The 21824-nt window shown below is 34.1% G+C and overlaps 1 protein-coding gene across 5 annotated transcripts in view; it reads left to right on the top strand.

Annotated features, from left to right (window-relative positions):
* Positions 1-21379, top strand: part of LRRIQ1 (leucine rich repeats and IQ motif containing 1) — a 214066-nt gene extending 192687 nt beyond the window's left edge. For all 5 annotated transcript variants that reach the window (XM_042947273.1, XM_042947276.1, XM_042947277.1 and 2 more), the window contains one exon: positions 20933-21379. In XM_042947273.1, coding sequence (XP_042803207.1) covers positions 20933-21075 — 143 coding nt within the window. In that variant the 3' untranslated portion in view covers positions 21076-21379. The remainder of the gene's footprint in view (positions 1-20932) is intronic.
* Positions 21380-21824: the final 445 nt, after the last annotated feature.

Genomic DNA, 21824 nt, shown 5'->3' on the forward strand with positions numbered 1-21824 from the left:
GAAGTCCACACATTAACTCATACTTCATTATAAGCATTAAGCTTTTCTTGAAAAAGTTTTATTGCTCACTAGTACAATAGTTTTATAGATGCAAAATCAATACTTGATTGAATGTGAAAAACTCAACGATCCAGGTGGTGCTCTACAGACAAACAAAAGCTTAAAAATGATTCTCTTTCACTTTTTATCCAGGTACATGGCATTATTAGAGTCCAGTCATTTAAATCCATTAACATATGCAAGTTCATTTTGGTAAATTTTAATTTGGTTTTGAAATAATGATTTCAATATATCTAATTTAAAACTATTTTCCAGGATTCAAAGTTCTTAGAATGCCTGAATTTTCTTTACTTCATTATAGAATCTGGTCACAAAGGTTCTAGTCAATATGGTTAAGAAAGAAATTGGGGCGCCTGGGTGGCTCAGTCGGTTAAGCGTCCGACTTCAGCTCAGGTCACGATCTCGCGGTCCGTGAGTTCGAGCCCCACGTCGGGCTCTGGGCTGATGGCTCAGAGCCTGGAGCCTGCCTCTGATTCTGTGTCTCCCTCTCTCTCTGCCCCTCCACCGTTCATGCTCTGTCTCTCTCTGTCTCAAAAATAAATAAAACGTTAAAAAAAAATTAAAAAAAGAAAGAAATATTTTAGGTTTATTAACTAAGTAAAATTATATTATTGATCTAATATAAAATTTTTGCATTAACATAATCTGTTACATCAAATTTCAAAATAGATACAACATTTCAGAGGTAATCAACCTGTGTCACACATAATAATAAATGCTATCTTGATTTTAAGTACTGCATAGTATGAACTTATTATATATCACTTTGGAGCAGTAATACAAAGCCAAAAAAATTGCCTTGTCAAAGTCTCTATTCATAATATATCTTCTGACTATTAAAACATGAACAGCTCAATAAATCAGCAGCTATCCTAAAATCCTCTAGCTTTACCTTTCACTTATGTGACATCAAATCATAGATTCTAGAAAATACGAGATCATTATATAGATTTAACCTCTTTTTTTTAATAGTCTTATTTTCTTTTAAAATTTTAATTCCAGGATAGTTACCACACAGCGTTATATTAGTTTCAGATGTACAATATAGTGATTCAGCAACACATTCTCTAAAGAACAAACTGTAATATGGCTATCCTCACTGATTCCAATTAGTTGTCAGTAAATAACATTATAGCGAACACTACTCATCACTAAATCTGTTCACTGACAATTAAGACAAACAACTTTAGAAAAATAGAGTTTTGATTAAATAACAGAATTATTATGAATAAAATAGCACATACTGAGTTATTGTAGCTACTAGTTTACTACAACATTTGTATAATATAATGGTGAAATGTAGGCTCCACCATCAGTCTGCCTGGAATTGTATCGTGACAATTTCCCCATCCTTAAAACGGGAATGAGAAGAGAAGTACTGTATCTACCTTGAAGAGTTATTGTTAGGATAAAATGTATAGCATTTAAAATAATATCAGGCACAAAACAAGGGCTTAATAAATAGTCTTTATAATTGACACCTAAACATAGCCATAAAAAAAATCAATTGAAGTAAGATATTAACGTCACTGGGCACATGGGCTAACTAGCTCAGCTTATAAGAAACCTACTCTTAATAGTTACTTAACTAAAACACTTGGGGTAGCCTATTATCCATAGAACTCTTTTAACCATCAAAATCCTTGGGTCATAGGCCTCCATGGCCCTGAGCCAACCACGTTCAGCTTTGGTATTTTGAAAGCTCTTTTTTCCTCCAGCTTTTTCTCTCTCTCTTAAAAAACTTATCACCTTATTAAAACTAAAGCATTTCTTTTAGCTTTGCAAGCCAAAGCTAAGGAGTAGTTTATGGCTGCAGCTATAAAACTCTTTCAGCCTTTGAACTAGATATTTCTCTCTCAATATTGCTATAATATTTGTAACATGTATTCTGTAGCATCAGATAGTTTCAGGTTTAAAATCCCAGTTCCACCATCACACATAAGTTGTGTGATCTTAACTCTAAGAACAAGTTGACTATCTGTAAGATGGGAACAGCAGTGTTTATCTCATAGAGTTTGGTGGGGAAGAAATGAGTAAAAATAAAGGTAAAGCATGTGATACATTTCCTAGCATACAGTAAATACTTGCTGTTTGTATTGTTTTTGTCTTATGTTGCTGTTGCATAATTTTAAACAACTTTAAAGTAGAATTGCCTTCCTTTCCTGTGTCAAATAATACCAGAACCAGCTTCATGACAGTCATCTTAAGCAATGCTGTCAGAGAATTTCCTAAATTCTCTCTCCTTTTCCTTTTAGGTCTGACTGCTTTATTTTTTGTTTTGTTTTGTTTTGTTTTTAATGTTTATTTATTATTGAGAGACAGAGAGAGAAAGAGCATGAGCATGGGAGGGGCAGAGGAGAGGGAGACACAGAATCTGAAGCAGGCTTCAGGCTCTGAGCTGTCAGCCTGATGTGGGGCTCGAAGTCACAAACTGAGAGATCATGACCTGAGCCAAAGTCGGACACTCAACCGACTGAGCCAACCAGGCGCCCCTGACTGCTTTCTTAAAAGAGGCCAAGGCAATCTTCTGCTACTTGGCCTTCTAGCCTACCTTATGGTTTAAAAAAAGATGTAAGAGGTCACATTCTTTTTTTTTTTTTTTTAACGTTTTTATTTATTTTTGAGACAGGGAGAGACAGAGCATGAACGGGGAGGGTCAGAGAGAGAGGGAGACACAGAATCTGAAACAGGCTCCAGGTTCTGAGCAGTCAGCACAGAGCCCGACGCGGGGCTCGAACTCACGGACAGTGAGATCGTGACCTGAGCCGAAGTCGGACGCTTAACCGACTGAGCCACCCAGGCGCCCCACATTCTTATTTTTTTTAATGCCATTTACAAAATGAGTATGCAAATAAATTCCTTCATTTAGACAATATTTAAACAAAATATTTGGTTTTCTTAAAAGATTTTGGTTTTCTCAATTTTTCCACGTAATGCTTAAGATAAAGGATGCATTGCAGTAATAATAATTTTATTGCTGTAGTAATTTATAGCTTTACAAATTTATTTTCATTATCTTTTCTTATTTATAATGACTATTTATCTTTGACAACTAATATAAATAAGTCTCAGAGTTTATTTAATTTGCCTTGGCCCAAAAAACTTAGCAAGGAAAAGCAGAAACTTGAACCCATCTTTTTGCTTTTTATTCTTCCGTGGACTAAAATATAATAGCTGAATTGTAAGAATAGACCACAATTAATGTAGTTCTTATTTATTCATTCAAGAGCCATCTGCTGAATGATCACTGCTCACTATGCACCTAGTTTAGGTTTTCAGATACCTCTTCCTAATCATCTTTCCACTTTCTAGGACATACTCCATTTTCAGAGTTAGCCAGGGATTGAAGATCCACAGTACCCCTATAATAGTGCATAATCAGCCCAAAGTCAAGTTCTTCTTTAGGCATATCTAAAGTCTTATGAGATGTAAGCCCTTTTAATATGATACTGAATTTTCTGAATATGAAAGAACCTATTTTTTACAAGCAAAGCAGCTAATATCATTAAAGTGTGTGAGAAAGGCTTCTTGGAGGCAAAATATTTGATTTGTACCTAGAATGACATTTGGGATGTAAATAATGAAAGAAGTGGAAGAAAGTCACCTTAACAAAAGTAAAAGATAAAATATGAATATATGTTCATTGAACTTTGAGGAGTCTCTCTGGACCAGAGTTTGCACATAGTAAAGTAATGCAAAATAAGATTGAATTAAAGATGAAGCCTAGGTTCAGGTAAGTTTGAAAAGCCCCTCAAAAAATTAAAAATAGAACTACCCTACAACCCAGCAATTGCACTACTAGGTATTTAGCCAAAAGATACAAAAATGCTGATTTGAAGGGGCACATGCACCCCAATGTTTATAGCAGCACTATCTACAGTAGTCAAATTATGGTAAGAGTCCAAATGTCCATCTACTTATGAATGGATAAAGAAGATGTGGTATATAAATACACACACACACACACACACACACACACACACACACTGGAATACTACTCACCGATCAAAAAGATTGAAATCTTACCATTTGCAACAATGTGAATGGAACTAGAGTGTATTATACTAAGTGTAATAAGTCAGACAGAGAAAGACACCCCTGCTGGAGGGGTGGTAGGTGGGAGGATGGGTTAAATGGGTGATGGGCATTAAGGAGGGCACTTGGGTGTGTTACATGCAAGTGATGAATCACTGGGTTCTACTCCTGAAACCAATACTACACTGTATGTTAACTAACTCAAATCTAAATTTAAAAAAATTAAAATTTTTTAACGTTTATTCATTTTTGAGAGAGAGAGAGAGCATAAGTTAGGGAGAGGCAGAGAGAGAGAGGGAGACAGAATCTGAAGCAGGCTCTAGGCTCTGAGCTGTCAGCACAGAGCCTGACACGGGGCTCAAGCTCACGGACCACAAGATTATGACCTGAGCTGAAGTTGGACACTTCACTGACTGAGCCAGGTGCCCCTAAATAAATAAGTTTTTAAAAAAGTAAAGTGGAGGAATTGGACTACCCTACTGGTAATGAGTAACTAACAACAATTTCTAAAAATACCTTAATGTTTTAGAAAGCTCAAGATCAGTTGAAGAAATGTAGTCTGAGCCACTTTTAAATTATACAGTGCCTCCAATATATTGGCAAAGTAATTTTACAGTTTTTATTAAAAAAGAATATTTTCGGTTATCAAAAGTAAAAAGTGAAATAGTTTACTAGATGTCAATATCCAATAATATGTGCAGATAGAGACTAAAGGTGATAGCTAACACAAAAGTAGATTCCAAAGATTACTAGTAAAGTTTACTCCAAATTTACTCTAAGCACATTCCATTACCACAATTTTTAATTTGCAAGTAAAGACTTATTAGCATGGTGTATATTCATGTATTTCTCTATGTATATATGCACATATATATGGGTATCTAATTTGGTATTTAGCTGCAGTATATATACATAATATGCATTTTTAATCCTTCACTGAGTAAGTACTTAAACATTATTGCCTATATCGGTGGGTCATCATATAAACCATGCATCATGATCCAAGCATGTATATGCTTACAATGTACAAAGCACTATACAGGCCAATAAAAAAGCATAAAGATGGAGAGGTACAGACCTAGAATAGCCAGCACAATATTGAAGGAAAACAAAGAACAAAATCCCTTTAATACTATAAAGGGGAATGCAAATTAAAACCATGAGATATCACTAAACACCTATTAAAATGGCCAAAATCCAGAACACTTACAATACCAAATGCTAGTAGGGATGTGGAGCAACAGGAACTCATTCCTTGCTGGTGGAAATGCAAAATGGTACAGCCACGTTGGAAGAGAGTTTGGTGGTTTCTTACAAAACTGAACATCTATTAATATGTCATCCAGCATTCGTGTTTCTTGATATTTACCCCAAAGGAATTGAAAATTTATGTCTACACAACACCTGTACATTGATGTTTATAGCAGCTTTATTCATAACTGTCAAAATTGGGAAGCAACCAAGTTGTCCTGTGGTAGGTGAATGTCTAAATAATCTGTGGTACATCCAGATAATGGCCTGTTATTTCGTGCTCAAAAGAAATGAGCTATGAAACCATGAAAAGACATGGAGGAAATTTAAGTGAATATTACTGAGTGAAAGAAGCCAATCTAAAAGGCTATACGTACTGTATGATTCCAACTATGTGATGTTCTTGAAAAGGCAAAACTATGGAAGGTATCATAGGTTGCTAGGGGTGGAGGGGAGAGGAGATGAACAGGTTGAGCACGGGGGATTTGAGAGGCAGCGAAAATACTCTGTGTGATATCATCATAATAATACATGTCATTCATTATACATTTTTCCTAAACCCATAAACTGTACAAAACCAAGAGTGTATTGTAATGTAAACTATGGACTTTGGGTGATTGTTTTGTGTCAGTCTACATTCATCAGTTATAACAAAGGCATTGGGGGGATATTGTTAGAGAGGCTATGCATGTGTGGGGGCAAGGGGTATATGGAGAGTCTCTGTATCCTCCCCTGAATTTTGCTGTGAACCTGGAACAGCTTAATAAAAGGCAAGGGTGGGGGGTGGAGAAGAAAAAAAAAGGGAGAAGAAAATCTCAGAAAAATGTTCCTTGCCAGCTATTAACTGGGATTTACTTTAGTAATAAATGGTTATTGCTATTAAAGAAAGGTTGTAATATATTATAAATAGCACTCTATTGTGAATTCAATCAACCTGAAACCAGAATTTTGAAGGCTTGGTCTCTAGCGGGGAGAAAAATCTCTCTCAGTAGTACTAAACACACTTACTTTCAGATTTTGTTGGCCACAACAATGTCATACTAGTTTTTTATCTTTACGGTTTATTCTCCTTCTTCCCTACTAGCATGTATGTTCCAGGAGGTCAGGAAATTTAATGTGGTATCCTAGATAACTAGAAGAGCTCCGTGGCATATAGTAGGCCCTGTAATGTATGGATAATGAGTGAATTTATGGATGACTGACTGACTGACTGACTGACTATGGTCCACTATGGAGCAGAAAATGTGAGATAAGAGCTAGAAAGAGAGTATTTGTCATTTTCCTGCTCCATAGTGGGAGGCAGGCTGTACTGACAAAAAAGGAGGGTAAAAGATTGATTGTTTGGTAGATCTTCAACAGTGTCTGCCCAAGCTTTTAAGAGCACCTGATCTGGCCAGAATCCTGGTATGTACAATTTATTCAAACAAGTGAAGTTTTCCTCCCAAGTGGGTCTTTCAAACAACTCAGTCATGAGATGCAAATTCCCATGGATCCAACCTACCTGGAGCCCATCCTGTTACTTGTTCACCGAAAAAAAAAAAATTATGGAGTGCTCTTAAAGGCTCAGCGCATTACACAGGCGAGAGAGTGCTGAGCATCATGGCCTTCATGGAGCTTATAACTTATATAAATATAAATTATAACAGTCTGGGTTCAAACAGGAGACAGCTATGATACAGTTGGTTAAACAGTGAAGTTTAAGTATTGTTACCTATACTAAAGTAGTATCCATATCAACTATTGAAATAAAAGGAAACCCTATGTGGTACCCTAGGGCTGAGGGAGATCACCCAAGGAAGGACAAACTTAGAAACAGTTCAGACCTCGTTGGAGAAGGTGTGGTTCAGCCACCAGATAGCAGACAAGTTCTGGGGTTTGACCAGACCAAAGCTGGTCTGGAGTGTCCATGCAAATAAGAAGCGATTCTCTGGAGGGCAGGAGTCGGGGAAAGGAATGAGCAATCAGTAGCACAGGCATGCAGTGAGAAATGGGTCTTGATAAGGCAGAGGTACAGCAAGCTTTGGTTTCCCTATGGAGAGGACAGCACCCAGGTTATCGCAAGGGCGAACCTGCCAGGTTGCAGAGGAATCCTATTCTGGGCCTGTGGCTCAGGCAGGCTGCATCAGAGGTCCTGAAACCCACAAGGCCCACTCCACCCCCACCTATGCCAGAAACTGCAAAACCGGCAGTGTCCCCTGAGCACCCTCTGTTCAGAAAGCTTAACACTTTTCTCACTTTAAAGGAGAAATGCTTAAAGAAATTCTTTTATCACAAATCATATAATGAAGGGTGTATTCATCGCCTATAAATCGATAACTGACATATATGCATGCACTGAATTACTACTCTCCAGATATAATAACTTATATATGTGTATGAATTATAGGTATATATATAAAACACATCTTTATAAAAGTAAATTTGACTCACTATTCTTGTCCTTAAGAGAGAGTCACAGCTTGGACCAAATTAAGACCTAGTATTATTTTACTCATGGCCTCTAAGGCTAGGAAATTTTCACAATTGAGAAGAATTGAGGAAAAAGCATAAGAAGACCTCAGACTGTTAAAAGAATGATGTCCCATCATTCTTTTTCTCTAAGTTTTATAGGCTACTTCCAGCCTATGAAACCATGTGGTTAACTAGGGAAAATAATTAACTAACGGATGGCTTTAATAAAGTGTAGCATAGCCCTCACTAAACTGGAATTATGAAGTCCAGAAGTAAGAGATGATAAATACGCCAGTTCCGTTTTTAAACACAGTGAGAGACTGTGTGGTATTGGTAAGAGTATGTGTTAAGAGACTGGGAAATAAATTTCGAGTCCCGGTGTGGCTCCTTACCAGCTTGTCTGTGACCTTAATTAAGTCACTTACAACTCCTTTGTAAATTTAGTAGATAAAAGGCAGCCTGAAACGAGGGAAAGAAATTTGGAGTAGGCTAGATCTGAATCTGAATCCCATTTCTCACACATGTGCTTTTGTGAGCTTGGAAGAGATATTTCAGGTTTGGTTTGTCCATTAAAAAGTATCATGGAAAATTAGATGAATATATAAATATCTATTTTGCTCTCATGTGGGAAAAGAGGGAAAAAGAATAAAAATAAACAAAGGAAATCCAAGAGTCCTGATAGCTTTAGAATTCCATACTCTGCAAATAGAACAAGAAAACTTGGTATATGCTAATTTCCCAATTACAAAAGCAACAGAAACTATTATTTCTGATATTTTATAGTGTGAAAATCTTGTTTGTAACTGAAAATTTTCTCCACACTAGAATGCTTCTGACTGATTTCAAATGTTTTCAAATTGCCTCTAATTACTTTAGCTAAACAAAGTCAGCTGAGATGGAAAAAAAAAGTAAACATTTTCTTTAAATGTTTTTTAAGTAAAGATCAAAAAAGCCCATCATCTATGAGAAATGACAGCTATTTCATAAAATGAAGTTGAATTTCAAAAAGCCATAAGTGATTCTGAAACTCGGCATACCTACTATAAAAACTTGGCTTAAGGATATTCTACTATAAAGACTTAGTAATGGACATCTTGATGTCCCAATACATTTTTTAAATGAGAAAAAACCAACAAGCCAATAAAATTTCCTATGAAGAACCCAGTCAACATTTCATAGTATGTACTTGGAAATGATCTTTAGCTTAATCTTAGCTAGATGTTTACTTTTAGAAAGAAGTTGTTTGTAAATTTAGTACTGAAGACACTAAAGAGGGAACTAGGTATAGATATATAGCTATAAGGTAATTTATGTGAATAGGTTATCCTGAAAGTAATTAGTAAAAATCTATGATGTTTTATATAAATGTAAAATGTTACGATGAGAAAAACATAGGAATAACATGTCAGGCAGCTGTCCTCTTTAAGAGAAATTTCAGATTTTCAGTTTATAAGACCGTGTGAAAGGGGCACCTGGGTGGTTGAGCTTTTGACTCTTGATTTTGGCTCAGGTCATGATCCCAGGGTCGTGGGTCATGATCCCAGGGTCACCCATGTCAGGCTCCATGCTGAGTAGAGCCTGCTTAGGATTCTCTCTCTCCCTTTGCCCCCCTCCCTCACTCATGCATGTTCTCTCTCTCTAAAATAAATTTAAAATTACATGTGTATATATGTATATATACACATATATAATTTTACAGTATATATAAATTTATATATAAATTTAAATATAAGTATATATAAATTTATATATATAAATTAAAAATTATATATATATATATATATATATATATATATATATATATATATATATATATATATAAAGGGGTACCTGGGTGACGTGACGTGGTTGGTAAGTGTCCAACTCCTGTTTTCAGCTCAGGTCATGATCTCAGTTTTGTGAGTTCAAGACCTGTGCTTCCAGCACAGAACCTGCTTGGGATTCTCTCTCCCACTCTCTCTGTCCCTTCCCCACTCACTCTGTCTCTGTCTGATAAATAAAAACCAGGAAAGCCTGGGTGGCTCAGTCAGTTAAACGTCCGATTTTTAGCTCAGGTTGTGATTCACGGTTCTTGAGTTCGAGCCCTGCATTGAGCTCTCTGCTGTCAGTGCAGACCCCAATTTGGATCCTCTCTCTCCCTCTCTCTGTGGCCCTCCCCTACTTGCTCTCTCAAAAAAATATATAAACATTTATAAATAATAAAAATAAAATAATAAAATAAAAATGTAAAAAATACATGTAATAACGTGTTAAAGGTGACCTTGCTTTTATTTATTTATTTATTTATTTATTTATTTATTTATTTATATTTTTAATGTTTATTTTTGAGAGACAGAGACACAGTATGAGTGGGGGGAGGAGCAGAGAGAGAGGGAGACACAGAATCTAAAGCAGGGCTTCGGGCTCTAAATTGTCAGCACAGAGCCCGACATGGGGCTTGAACCCACAAACTGTGAGATCATGACCTGAGCTGAAGTCAGATGCTTAACCAGTTGAGCCACCCAGGTGCTCCATGGCCTTGCTTTTAAATCTGATTATTATCACACAGAATATAATAGAGAACCAGGCCTATAGTTTCTTCTGAAGTATATTTTGAAGAGAACTCTACTATATTAATGGGCCAAAACTAGAAGGAAAGAGAAGCATTCTCCTTTTATTAAGGGTTCCCTTTTTGAAGATGGGGTTAATATTGATAATATCTTAAATTCACCTTGAATGAATTGTACTTTGGAAGTTATTTGTGGCTGTCCTATGTGATTCTGTGTTATAGGGATAATTTCACATTCAATTAAATATCAAAATTCTAACTTTTTAAAAACACAGGTCAGCTTCTCTACCTTAATATAGCAAATGTTTTAAGAAGCAAAGCTTAAATTCCACATAGGAGTGAAATCTTATGGTATTTGTCTTTCTCTGATTGACTTATTTTGCTCAGCATAATACTCTCTAGCTCCATCTACATCTTGGAAATGGTGGGATTTCATTCTTTTTTTATGGCTGAATAATATTCCGTTGTATGTATATACCACATTTTCTTTATCCATTCATCAGTCAATGGGTATTTGGGTTCTTTCCATAATTTGGCTATCTGCTGCTATAAACATCGGGGTGCATGAACATTAGGGGGGAAAAAGAGAGGCAAACCAGAGAACAAACTGAGAGTTGATGGAGGGAGATGGTCAGGGGGATGGGTTAAATGGTAATGGGAATTAAGGAGGGCACTTGTTATGATGAGCGCTGGGTGTGGTATGTGATGAATCACTGAATTCTACTCCTGGAACAATATTACACTGTATGTAAACGAACAGGAATTTAAATAAAAACTTGGAAAAGAAAAAAAAAGTAAGGCCTAGGTTTATTTTCAAAAATTAAACGTCATTATTTTGTCATTTCAAAAGTACAAGTGATATCTCTTATGTGAAATGGCTTTGGTTTTTCTCTGAAAGTATTAATAACAAACTCCACCCAATGCAAAGATGTGTTAAGGAGTTGCAGTGTTAATTTTTAAGATGAGAGGACCCACATCTGTAGTTACCAGCTGTCTTTCTCCACTCCTACAGTAAGAAAACTTGACTGGGTGAGAAAGATAATTATATTCTCCAAAGAGACACTTCTAAATTTAAACACATGGATTACTCTAGGCTATCCTCCTTAGGAACTTATCTTTAGTAAGTCAGTCTGAGTAACTACACTTGTTTCTAAGAATATCCTGAAATAGACTACACAATGGGAGTCATTCAGTTCTCTCAAAACTAGGGGCCCTTGGTATTTTTTAGCAAATTATAGCTCTGGTAATGGGCTAGCTCCTATTGTTCAAAACCATTTAGGGGACATTTTCCAACAAAACCTACGTGGAGATATTCATGCTTTTTATTCTGCTGGCTAGAATAATAGCATCCCCATCATAGAGTCTCTTATTTTTAAAGGAAGAGGAAATCATAATTATGTAACACTTTCATATTACCAAGCTTCTTACTTAGATCATAAATTTAGAATTTTACATAAAATACCAGGTCAAAAAAAGATAGATAGATAGATAGATGATACATAGATAGATAGATAGATACATACATACATACATAACAGAAGTTTACGTCCTAATTATTGACACGTTACCATTTCCACTCAGTTAGTTACAAGCATGGTCTTCAAACTGTGAAACAGCAGAAGTAATAGTTGTAAGTATAGTTATAAATGATTTTATGTTAATTTAAAGATACAATACCGATTACTGACACTTCATTGCTGGATTTGCCACCCCCCCACCCCGCACCTTTGTCAGCTTGTTGCTTTGCAAGGCTTCCGCCACCCCACTCTGAACCTGCATCCCCTTCAAACTTCACCTTTTTGAAAGTCCGAAGATCTCTTGTTAGCAGTCTCACCTCTTTAGCAGCTCTGCTTTCTACTGATCCCTTACCGTGTGTAACTCAAATTTACAAATCAGTGGATTTTTCTCACTCGATGTCTAAAAATGTTTGACATATAAATTAATTTTTGTCACATAGAGTGGTCAAAAGGTGAGTAAAAGTTACGTTTAATCATGTACCTACTTGCATGTTTTTCAGTATAGACTGAAACTATATATGAAAAGAATAAATTAAGTTTTGGTTCAGTTGTCAACTAATTAGCATATTGGTTTTACTTGTAACTGGCCTTTCAAAAATCTAGATCGTTACATCGTTCTGATATATCTTCTTCATATACTGTCTTGAAAAAACATATGATCTCTAGTATTCCATATCAAATTTTGCAAAGTTCACAGGATATGCTACTCATTAACATTACTTTATTAAAGTACATGTTCGTGTACTACAGCTAAAATCAACTCAAATATGGGGTATTCTTTGAACAACTTCAAAAATTCTGGTAACAACTAGTTTACAAAGTAAACTAGTTGAGTAAGCAGAGTACTCAAATCATGTAACACTTTACATAAGTTTTACATAAGCAGAGAGACATTGTCACAACTGAAGGATAAAGTCTGAAAAAAACTTTTGGTCATTCGTAAATTTAAAAAAAAAGCTGTTTGGCGTATGAGATCATATGAAAATATAGGTGAGTACAGATATGTCTACAGGTATAGAAATATCTTTCTCTTATATTTCTTCACTTACGAAAATTGAAGATTGTATTGCTTTTCATTGATACATTTTATTCATTTATAGTTCCATAGGCCTTATTTCCAGGTAATGGACAGTTCCCATTTGACATTTGCTCCTAACGATTTTCTTTATGGTACTATTACACTAGAGGCATAGTTTATTTCCGACTATTAAACATGATGTTGTCTTCTTTATAATAAATCTTAGTCATGTGAAGCCGAGTTTCAACTGTGTTACTGCCACATACCTTTGGACAAATAGTTTAATAGTGTTGCCTTAATTTCCCCATTTTGAAAATGAGAGTCATGTGTATCTTGTAGAGTTGTAATGAGGATTGAAACAGATGGCAAAATAAAGTGCTGAACAAAAGGGCCTGGGACGTAGCAGACCCTTAAACCCCTGCAACGTGACATTTTGAGGGAAGTTATGAGTGAACTGACAAGAGAATTGAAGAGCCAAGTGAGTGATGAGAAAACATGGGCAATGATACATACTACTTCTAATAGTTTTGATGGTAAAAACTAATATAACTGTGCTCAAACAAAAATGTTACTGATTTTAAATGCACAATGAAGACATTGTTAAATATGTGCACTTTAGTAATACTTTTAATTACCTGGCATACTACATACCATTTAGTATGACGGTGTTCTATGTACAAAATCTTCTAATAAAATAACTGCATGATACCACTATCTATGCCAATTGTTGCAAAAATTCATTGGGTAGGAACTAAAAATTGACTGTCATAATTCCCCTTTAAATGATTCAAACTTCCATCGTCCACCATGGATGTTATGTTTTCGCCCAGATAAAAAGAAGGTCAACATAAGACTTTATAAACAATTATGACCAACTTTAACTTTTCTTGTTCTGTATTTGAAATCTGACTTTGCTTATCCTCTTTTTTTTTAATCTGAAGTGTTTGATTTAAAGTAAATGTCAGTAAAGAAGAGCTACATCACACAAATTTTCTTTTTCATTTCTGTTCAGCAAGAGTTGGTCGCTAACAATGTAAAATTTTAAACTGTAAGGCTCTTTTTACTATTGCCTAACCCATTAACTCTGACTTTTCTTGGTCTCAGTTTTTTTTGGCAGAAGCCTTAAAAATAACAATTTGTTAGGTCTTGATATTTTGATCCTGAACTTTTAAAATTAATCAAACAAACACATTAACATTAACACTTTAACCCTTAAAACGTTCCCATAATCAGAACTAGATAATCAAAATTAATTACTGGTACATGAAGAGCATGTTTACAGGGTTGGTGGGAATCATCTAATGCATTTGCAACTACAAGTCTAGTACAAAGTAGATATGTAATAAATAGCTGTTGATTTAATGTCCTTTAATTTAAAAAAATTTTTTAACATTTATTCATTTAAAAAAAATTTTTTTTAACGTTTATTTTTGAGACAGAGACAGAGCCTGAACAGGGGAGGGGCAGAGAGAGAGGGAGACACAGAATCTGAAACAGGCTCCAGGCTCTGAGCTGTCAGCACAGAGCCCGACATGGGGCTCAAACTCACAAACTGTGAGATCATGACCTGAGCCGAAGTCAGACGCTCAACCAACTGAGCCACCCAGGCGCCCCAATGTCCTTTAATTTAATGTCTATCTCCAAGATCCGAGACAATGTAATGAAATAGTCAACAATGATTCCAGACACAGTTAAATGTAACAGTATTAGTAACCACAGAACAATGCATATAGATCTAAAACAGTAGTTACTTTCTTTTTTTTTTTTTAATTTTTTTTTTTTAACATTTATTTATTTTTGAGACAGAGAGAGACAGAGCATGAACGGGGGAGGGTCAGAGAGAGAGGGAGACACAGAATCCGAAACAGGCTCCAGGCTCTGAGCAGTCAGCACAGAGCCCGAAGCGGGGCTCGAACTCACATACCGTGAGATCGTGACCTGAGCCGAAGTTGGACGCTTAACCGACTGAGCCACCCAGGCGCCCCAACAGTAGTTACTTTCATCAGCAGTTGACATTATCCACAGAATGACATTATTTCAACTGTACTTGAGTGAGGAAACTAGTTGTACTACATTGTACAATTAATACAAATGTACAAATGTAGTTGTCAACTACATTTACTCTTTGTAAAACAAACAAACAAAAAACCACGCATTTTTCACATTTTTGAGGACAGGATCCATGTATGCTCTATTGATAATAGATTAAAGCATCATGTTTCTAACTGTAGTATTCTAGTTCTTATGCCTTTCCTTCATGTTCATTTCCTTTTCTTAAATAAACTGCTATACTCTGACATATTATTTTTTATTTTGGTTGTTATTGTTGCTTTCAAACCAATTTCCTACACTAGCTAATGTGCTGAGTAAATAAGTGGGTATGGTCAAATGTGAAATGCATTTGTCAAGTGAATGAAACTGAAGTGCAATAATATAATAAATCCTCAGGCTAGCCATGTTTATTGTTGCCAAATGTCTCCCTGCTAAGAAGTAATAAGCATGTAAAGGGATAATGAAAGTTTCCATGAAAAGTTTTTGGGAAATCTATCCACAAGTCTTCACTATCTGGGAAAGTGGAAATAAGTATTTGTTTTATACAAGTTCCATATGAGGACTGTAAAGATGAACCATTAGAATAAAAAATAAAAAATCAACTACAATGTGATAGTTACTAATATGATTTGGCACATGGAAGGAAATGGACAGGGAAGGTCTACTACACGGAAGAATAGAAGAGTGCCTGCTATAAAATACGCGCTAAATAAATAAGTGTTGAATGAATGTGTAAATAAAAGGAAGATTTTACATTAAAGCTTTTAAAGACCCCACGTGATCTTGAAAATCTAATTTGGGTTTTAAATGTTTAAATTCCAAAGGATAACTGCTTCATGATAAACATTTCAAGATTTACTTGAAGTGCATATTTTTGCTAAAAGTTTACTTTGGCTAAATTAATTAATGGGAAAGTGAGGGGGAAAACAAGATCATTAGAAATTAAAATAGAGTTGTTATATAGGAACTGAATTATTTCAAAGGAATAGATGTATCAATTAAGGTTAGAAAATACTCTCAATTATTAGCATCATTTATACCATCATTCTTTAATTACAAACACTTAAGGACACTTGATTGTAAATACAATGAATGGAATTGAGTCCTGCAGAGAACAATTAAAAAAAAGTGATTAAAGGAGTTGGGAATAGACCTTACCTGAATTGACAAGAGTAAAGGGACATATGACCTGATTTTTAGAAGCAACAATGTGCAGTAGAAAATAGATGGCTGGGTAGCTTATAGATTAACTCCCTAGTGAGTTACACTTTTTTTCCCCTAATCAATTTAGAAGTTTAAACACTCAATTAGTATCTACTCGTTTAGTCGGAAGCCAGAAAATTGCACTAACCAAAGTTATACAGAATACTTAACAATGGAAATAAAAGTGTTAGTTAATTTAAGGGCCACATGACAGAAGACAAACCTAGTTCTGAAAAAAAATCACAAAACTTATTTATATTTTACACCCAAAAATAAATCACTCAAAAAAATTTCCTCCAGAAAAAAATAAAAATAATGCTGAACAACATTAGTATGAGGACCACAGAATTTATACAATCAAGACAATATTTTTAGCACCACATCCTAGTCATCTATGTCTGTGCAGAGACAGCGACAAGGTATCTTCAAGAAGAAATCAACACAACAGTGTGTTACGAATAGTAAAACCTGGCGAACAGTGCATACTATAAGGAGGCCTCAAAAATTCTAGATCAAATATGAGGCACAGCTATTGTAAAAGATCAAGAAATATTCAAAATACCAAAATAAAAATCTATACAATATCTATCAAGATTCCTCACTCTATTTAATATGTATTAGCTATTATGCTCATTAGGAATTGTTTTTCAAATAAATATACATAGCCAAAATATATTATATGTGTCTGATTTAGAAATAATAGGCATCATGATTTTTACCAACAATAATGAGTACTGTGGCTATTGTGTTTCAAAACCTGATTTTCTTAGTCATTTGTCTCTTAAATATTGGGCAAGAAGAATAATTGTAAATGCCATTGTCCAAATGAAATATTGAGAAACAGAATTTTTATTAGTATTGTTATGTCATAGAAAAAATTTTAGTCACTGAAAAAGCTTGAAAACAATTTCAGAAACAAGCAAAATTTCTGGGATTTATTGAGAAAATCTGAATATAATATAAACAACCTGTTATTTGTTTTATTTTCATTCTCAGTGTTAGACTTTAAACTTTAACAAACTGAAGTTCACTGTGAATGATCATTATAATTCAAAGTTGGACATAGCAATGACCTTAAAAAGCAACTGTTATTTGAACACTGTAATAACTACCTCAACACCAGACTTACCCAGTGTAACTCATTTACAGCACTTAAATTGATGTAAACGCTTTGCTGCTAAAAATTTGTTCTGGTCACTTTCATTAAAATGTTGAATTTTTTTTTTCTCCATGCTTTACTTGTGCTGTATCTGCTGTTAAGCAATACAATATGGGAAGGACTTTGAAATGATTTCTATATCCAGACACATAGTGTTGGGTTTATTGATGAAAATCCAATGACGTATCACTATACATCATGAAATTTCTATTTTGACCTGTTTAACAAAATTTTTTTTATACATACCAGGAGAGTCATTCAAAGCATTTTACATATTAAATTACTTATCAAAACATAGCATATATAGACCTTGACATTTGTTAAAGAACCAAGGATTTAACCAAAAAAAAATTTTAAAGGACCAGAACAAATCTTTAGCAGAACACAGATTATGTGGCAAAGAAGTGACTTATTGGAAGATAGAGCATTCTTATCAAGACCTACTTTCAGCATATATGTAAGAAACTGATTGGTTAATTTGTATGATCACCTGCAAATATGTGCCAGACTGTTGTTAAAGAAACATAAAATCTATAACGATAATGTAGCAGGAAAGAGACAAAAACAGTTAGAGGTCCTTCAGTCATAATTTTTTTATTCCAGGAGCCTATCAGTAGGTCTAGCTCTCATGTCAGTTTTTTGAGGTAAGATTCTCTCACTATTGTATTTTCATGTGGGTAATTTTAGAATGATTATACATTGACTGTATTAAATTGCTTCTTTATTTTCTTTTTTTCCATTTCTAGAGTAGTTACAGGACAAAGTAATGGCTTTACAATGAATGCCAATATGTGGTTCCTTTATAGATGTGTTGTTTTACTCTTCGATTTATGTTCCATGTATCTGGTGGTTCAAGAATTTACATGCCAACAAAAAGACTCTCACTAAATGCAATGGGAGAATACGCTATATTGATTACTGTGCAAATTATTTATTTATAGGTAGCAAAACAATAAAATGAAAGCCTTTAATCACATCAAAAATATATTTTTTAAAAACTATATGTATAAATATAAGTATTTCTGTAATTTTAAACACTAATTTCCTACAGCATTTTCATTCTACTGAAAATATACTTCAAAATTACTACAAAGCTGTTTTATAATATCACGTAATATGTTTTTAAAATTATTTGCCAAAGGATGTTTGCCAAACAATGAAAAATTTACAAGCAGCCTCTTAAAAATGCAGTTACATTGTGGGTAAGTACAAAAAGACTTGCAGATTCATCAACGTTTCAAAATAACAAAGACAACAGAACAATATTAGGGGGAAAAATTGTACCATACAATAAATTTATAGTCAATAGAAAAATCCTTTAGAATGCAGGCCATTAAAAGTGAGCAGTTCGTCTAAAGAAAAGCCATGTTTTAACACAATTCAATTTATTTCATTTTGAAATAATTATTTTAGAAGTATATGAAATTATAACTATTTCAATACTTTGTACAGAAAGTGTCTCCCTCCTTACATATTATTTATCTTTGATTAAAAAACTTATATTAAGAGTAAAAGCATTAAGTAATACATCTGTATACTATTAAGATACTGTCATTAAAAAATTAACCAATAATGAACTGTTATTGGATTATATTTTAAAATGCATACTTGTGCATATTACCTTGAATAATGCTTGCAAGGAACTGTAATTAGCTTTCTTTGTTGGAAGAAAACATTTGTGTCAGCCATTTGTGGAAATCTGCTTACTCTTTTATTAATTTCTGTTTTTGTCTTAAATAAATATATCTGAATTCTGAATGTGTCCCAGTTCTCAAACCTCCCTGCTTCCCTGCTCCTTCAGCCCCAGCTTTCTCCTGAAATGATATATTCTCCTAAAAAAATACTTGCTATCCAGGAAATTATTTATTCATTAAAGAATTTTTATTGCTGAGGCAAGGTGAGGGTTTGCTGTTACTGTTGTTTTCTAAAATAGACCAAAGGAGACATTCTATTCTGTTTCTTGGAAAAAAAAATATTTTCAATATGTAACAGCAAGTAGAGAGGGGGTGAGCTTTTAGGATGCTTTCTTACATTTTTTTAGGCCACTATTTTATCATTAGGAAATTCTCGCTTTTCTGCACTAGTAATACTCCTGCTGCTTGAAAGTTCTTGCGGTGTCACAAAGGACTACTGACTGACTTGGAGGGAATGGCTTAAAGCAGGCTAACTCTGGTCAGCACTTGAAAACGAACTTTACCTGGCGTAGCTGTTCGTCCCTCTGCCTCTGATTGCCTTTGAGTGCCAGCTGGGAAGGTCTCCGAACTCCCAAGCTATGTTGTCTACCAATTCCATTGCAGGCTTGTGCTGGAGCCACACGTATTACCTTCTCTGTGCCCAGCATACCCCGTCCCGCTTTTTCTTTCATATTCTTTCCACAGACTAAAATATTCTACCTTTATAGAGGTTCATCAACTACTTTGAATTTGTTTTCCTACTCACAATTTTGACATAAATATCCGAAAAGCAAGAGCTTTTACATATAAAGTGAAATGAACCAATATTCACCATCATGCTGCACCAAATTTGAAATTAAGGCAAATTTCCACAGACGGTCTAGTGTTTCCTAACCTTTCTATTTAGATTTATATATTTGTAAATATTTTAAGTTTTGGTTGGAAAAGTATTATTTAAAAAAAAATAGGTATTTCCCCTCCTGAACTTATTAAAGCACAGACGCATCACACTGAAGAGTCACGTGGTTTGAACCTTTGCCTCAAGCCAGTACTAAAGGAGCTCTGGATTCCTCACTGCTGCTTTTCAAACCCTTTCCCCACAGATGCAGCCCTGTGCTTGCATAATCATCAGGAGATTTAAAGCAGATGATCATAATTCTTTAATAGTATTTTTGATATGGCATCTTGGGATCTTGCTGAGTAAAATATTCCTAATCCACTATCCCATTCCTTCAACTACTATTTATTTTTAGATTCTAACAATTTTTGATGCTTTTCTCTGGATAAATTCTAAATTGTTGACTATAAATAATAACCTTTTCCATTTTATAGCACCTGTTTACAAAGCACTCTGATAGACCTTACCACCATTGCAATATAATAAAAAAGGCAATCTTCACAATGACCCTATACTGCACAGATAATTTCCTTCATTTATAAAACTAAGGCTCAGAAAGGTTGTAACCTGTCCATAGTCACAAAGTTGTGTCTTACGCAGCCAGACTAGAACCCATGAATATCTTTAGATTCTAGAATTAATATATTTTCTGTTTTACCAAGAATTCTTCTTTCTGAAGAAATCCTAAATTCAGTAGAACCATTTCTAAAACTAATTAGATCATATTTATGAAAATAAAAACAGTTAAAATTTTTAAACTATGAAAATTTAAATACCTAAGAACTAGGAAGATATATCATCTCAGTCTTGAAATACCAGTCTTAATTTGTAGATAGAAGAAAACGTATCTATTTGATTTTTTCAATCATTTCCTTTCATTTAACCTAAATGTACTTTATACCAAACCTTGATTATTTTTCAGACAAAAGTGAACTCAATATGCCCTTCTTAAACCCAAAGATCATAATTCTAAAATGCACATTGTTGACAAATATATTTCTTACCTTAAAATATAATTTTGCTTGGATCAAGTTAAGTGAAATTGTACATTTAATATCACTGTCTAGGTTTTTCAGTTAAGGGAATACTTGCACCAATGATAACAAATTCGAGACCTTCTAAGAAAGAACGTATGTCATTTCGTGACTATCCCGTACAACTCAGTGGTGGATGGGGAAGTGGCAAAAAGAAGGAGAAAACTTCAAACTAATTCTTCAAGCTTCAGCATTCAAAACATATGGCGCACGGTTTTCTCAAGAGATCTACGGATATCTGGTCATGTTACCAATTGAATACAAGGTTTTAGAGCACTGTCTTTAATTTGTGTTACTATACATATTCCACAGTTTTGTTTTCTGATGGAGTTATCTGATTTCCCATCTATAAAAAACAGGTTAGCTATTGTTCCTATGTTTATGAGGAATGGCCTCCAGAATTAATTCTTAAAATATTGTAATGGAATTTGCATATCCAATTTCTTCTTTTGTTTAAAGATTTTATGACGTATGTATTAAAGATGGTTTTTGTTACCAGTAAGAAGTTGTAATACCATACACATATTGTAAGAGAATATAACTATAATTTATTGACATTGTTTATAGTATTAATGAATAAGTTATATATTAATAAATTTTATTTGACTAGATTATTATTTGGATATTTCAAAGATAAATTGATGTGTAAAATATTTAGAATAGATAATGAAAATGGCCTTTAATTTAATTTTACTTTAAGTCATCTCAAATAGATAAGTTATGTTAAGAAAATATACTTTATGTTTAAACCAAAATGAAACATAAATTTAAATATATCAATTTAATAAATTAGATATTTTATATGTAATGTTTCATTCAAATGTATATTATTAGCCTTATAATTTTTAAAAGGTAGATGCTAATTCTGATTCATTCACATGATTCTACTGACCCAAAAATATTCTTTCATTTTAATTTTAGCTAA

This window comes from Panthera leo, chromosome B4 (genome assembly GCF_018350215.1).
Source record: "Panthera leo isolate Ple1 chromosome B4, P.leo_Ple1_pat1.1, whole genome shotgun sequence".
Taxonomy (NCBI): Eukaryota; Metazoa; Chordata; class Mammalia; order Carnivora; family Felidae; genus Panthera; species Panthera leo.